Source organism: Vombatus ursinus, unplaced genomic scaffold, assembly GCF_900497805.2.
Source record: "Vombatus ursinus unplaced genomic scaffold, bare-nosed wombat genome assembly UNPS02014820.1, whole genome shotgun sequence".
NCBI classification, from domain to species: domain Eukaryota; kingdom Metazoa; phylum Chordata; class Mammalia; order Diprotodontia; family Vombatidae; genus Vombatus; species Vombatus ursinus.
The window spans coordinates 2811841-2815147 of NW_020954598.1; the positions used below are offsets into that span (position 1 = coordinate 2811841).

The 3307-nt window shown below is 45.7% G+C and overlaps 1 protein-coding gene across 1 annotated transcript in view; it reads right to left on the reverse strand.

The window, feature by feature from the left end:
* The window catches only part of PHF2 (PHD finger protein 2), a 199663-nt gene that overhangs the window by 81974 nt on the left and 114382 nt on the right, over positions 1–3307 (reverse strand). The window contains exon 2 of the mRNA XM_027837127.1: positions 2232–2317. Within this exon, the coding sequence (XP_027692928.1) occupies positions 2232–2317 (86 nt within the window). The remainder of the gene's footprint in view (positions 1–2231; positions 2318–3307) is intronic.

A 3307-nucleotide genomic window follows, 5' to 3' on the forward strand; every position in this document is an offset into this window, starting at 1 on the left:
GAATTACAATTGGGAAATTAACCTGTTATAGAATGCCTAAGGTTTCAGAAGCATGACTATGGGTGAAAAGGCGTTCTGACAGCCTGAGGGTCATGGTAAATGAACTCAATAAAATCTAGAGACAGAAAGCAAGACAAGCAGGTATTCTGTTCTCCTCAAGGCCGACACAGCCAGGTTCTAAGGGAGCAAAGGTATCTCAGAGGCTGGGGCTGGACTGGGCTAACAATGTCCCTTCTCTGCTCTAACAAGGATGGTGGCACATGTCCCCATTGTTGATGAGTGTGCAAAATGATGCTGGTGGTACAGTGGATGAGGCATTGGGCCTGCAGTCAGGAAGACCTCAGTTCAAATCCAGATTCGGACACTTACCAGCTTAGTGACCCTGGGCAAGTTATTTAACCTCTGTTTGCCTCAGTTTCCTCAATTAAGAAATAAAATAAGAGCATCCACCTCCTGGGGCTGTTATGAGGATTAAATGAGGTAATATTCATAAAGTGCTTTTCAAACATTAAAGTGTTATCTAACTATTATTATGAACAGCCAATGATCTGCTCATAGCATGGTGAATTACTTCTATTCCTACTTAGCCAGAGTGGCAGTTTATTATTAAGAATCAGACCTTATAGAAATAAAGACCTGTAGACTCACAATGGTCGAGTGTTAGACGGGACTTTGAGGATCACCTAGCCCCGAAACTTCATTATAAAATGATTCTCCTCTGTAAAGAGGAGAAAACTGGGCCACAAAGAGGTCTCACTGCAAGAAGTGGGGCCATGACTTGAACCAAGGTCTTCTGAATCTAAATTAAGTGTTCTTTTCCCTCTATTCTGTTGACTCTGACCCCAAGCATCTGAAGGATGTGAAATATCTGTAAGGTGTTGCTATCATGGCACGTGGATTTGGCCTTGAAGAGAAGTCACACTCTCAAGTGTTAGGGAGATGGGTCTTTCTTAGTCAGGATAGTTAGGCTAGCCCCCCTTTCAGTTTCCAGAGAGGGGAGAATCTCTGAATTACAATCCATGCAAGCTGTAACAGAGACCTTGGAAACCACCTCCTAATAGGATCAAATGTTTTTAGAGGTGGAAGGGGTCCTCAGGGGCCATCTAGTTCAATCATTTTAAAGATGGGGGAACTAAAGTCATTGTACAATGATGCCTTGTTTTCACATGGGGAAACTGAGGCCCTGAAAGAAGAAGTTTGCGAATCAGTATCAAAACCAGAAATGGAATCCAGGTCTCCTGTCTCAAAGACCAGGGCTTAGAGGTCACACAGTTTGTAACCCCATATGCCCCCTAATCCGAACTTTCACCAAAGAGCCTGTGCTTTTCTATTTATTTAAGCCCTCAGCAGGTGAAGAAAACAAACAAGTAAAAATTCCCACTTTCTTCTGTATTCCCAAATCTGCCTCCTGCAGCTCCTAATTCCGGATGTCCCCAGTCACCCCGCCCAGATTTTCCACCCGAACCGCTCTCACAGGCAGCAGTTAAGCCTTCGGTAACCCGCCACCTGCTCCATAGGCCGGCCTGCAGTAGCTTTGAGTCACCTCAAAGATATGAAAAAATTGTCAGACAGCAGTCCAGGCTCAAATTCTTGAAAGGGGGTTTATAAGGTTTGTTTTTTTGTTTTTGTTTTGTCCCCATGTCTTTTAAAGTCAACCAGCATGTTGAGCTTTCTGGATAGGAGCTAATAAGCGTCTGGAAAATGGCCCCTTTTAAACCCCAGGCAAAAATCTTTTCCTGCTTTTTCTACTTAAAAGCACAATGAAAACAATCTGTTAATTAGTTCACCAAGAGCAGCAACATTCCACACTCTTAAAAGCTCCAAACTAGGGGGTCAGGGTATTAAGGTAATTAAAGAATTCAAAGAACTTTAACCAGTTAAGTCAGAAGCTTCCCAGAATCTATCTATGGGCTAACCCAGAAAAGTGGAGAGCAGGTCACTGAACAATAGTATGAAAGCCTTCAGCCCCATGGATGGGCCCAGAGCCAGACAGTAGAGAAGATGGACAACACAGAGGCACACGTTGTATTGGGGAGTGGCAGGGGCTGGGGGGCTGGTCCATGTCACATGTGTGAGAACACATGTGACCCTGAACAAGCAATTTAATCTCTCAGGTCCCTAGGCGAGAGGCAAGCCTAGACCCACCATAATCCTATGAAATACCAGGACAGGGTGGGCAAAGAAGTAATCGGCTCTGGACAGGCCATGTTCCCAAAGGCTGATATACTTACAGGTAGACTTTCCGTGAGTTTTCTCACAGTTTGGACAATGGTATATGTCGATATCTGGTGCCTCCTCCTCTTCCACACCAACACAGCTGGAACAGATAAAAACAGACACTGATCACACCCAGCCCTGGACCTGGTCATAACAAGCTGGGGAAGGAGAAGGGAATTGAGAGCTACCGCAAGGCTTTTCCATGGGGTCATTCATCTAAGACAGCTGCCCATGTGTCAGGTGACCTGGTCTCTCAGATATCAAAGGGAAGTTGGCACAGTTCAGTGGGGAGAGCACAGACCCTGGCATCACAGAACCTGCATTCAAATTCTACCTCTGACACTTCCTATCTGTGATCTTGGACAAGTCATTTAAGCATCCCTGGGACAGCTCTATAAAAGGAAGGAACTTTAGAGGATGCTTCCAACTCCAGATCTATGATCCAATGATCTGTCTGTCTGTCTGTCTGTCTCTCTCTCTCTGTCTCTCTCTCTGTCTCTCTCTCTCTCTCTCGCACACACACACACACACACACACACACACACAGACATACACCCTCAACTGGCACAGCTCCCCCACCACAGGAAGGGAGTCCAATGCTGCTTCAGCTTCTTGAAGACGTGGGTCCCTCCCACCAGACATGATGGAGCACTTGAATTACCCACCACAGAAGACAGGAGAGAGGAAAGGGTCAGCAAGACAACCCACATACCCCAAGTAACTGCTTTCCCTCCTTTGGTCCCATATGTGAGAAGTAGTCTGGTGAGGAGGCAGAAAGGATGGAAAGAAGGATGAGGTATTTTCACTGCACCCACAGCTACAAGAAGGTTATATCTTGCTTTAAAATCCCATTGTGAGCCTCTGGTCCAGTGTTATTCTTAGAGCTCTTGTATGGTGTGGACATGTGTATGGTGGTAAAGCAATGATGGGGGATGGAAAAGGATGGTATCCAACACACTGCCCCTACCCTAAGTGCCATGAAAAAACTTACAGTGCCCCTAACTACTCAGCTAGCTCCATCTCTGGAATGCAATATTCTCTCTCTCTCTCTCTCTCTCTCTCTCTCTCTCTCTCTCTCTCTCTCTCTCTC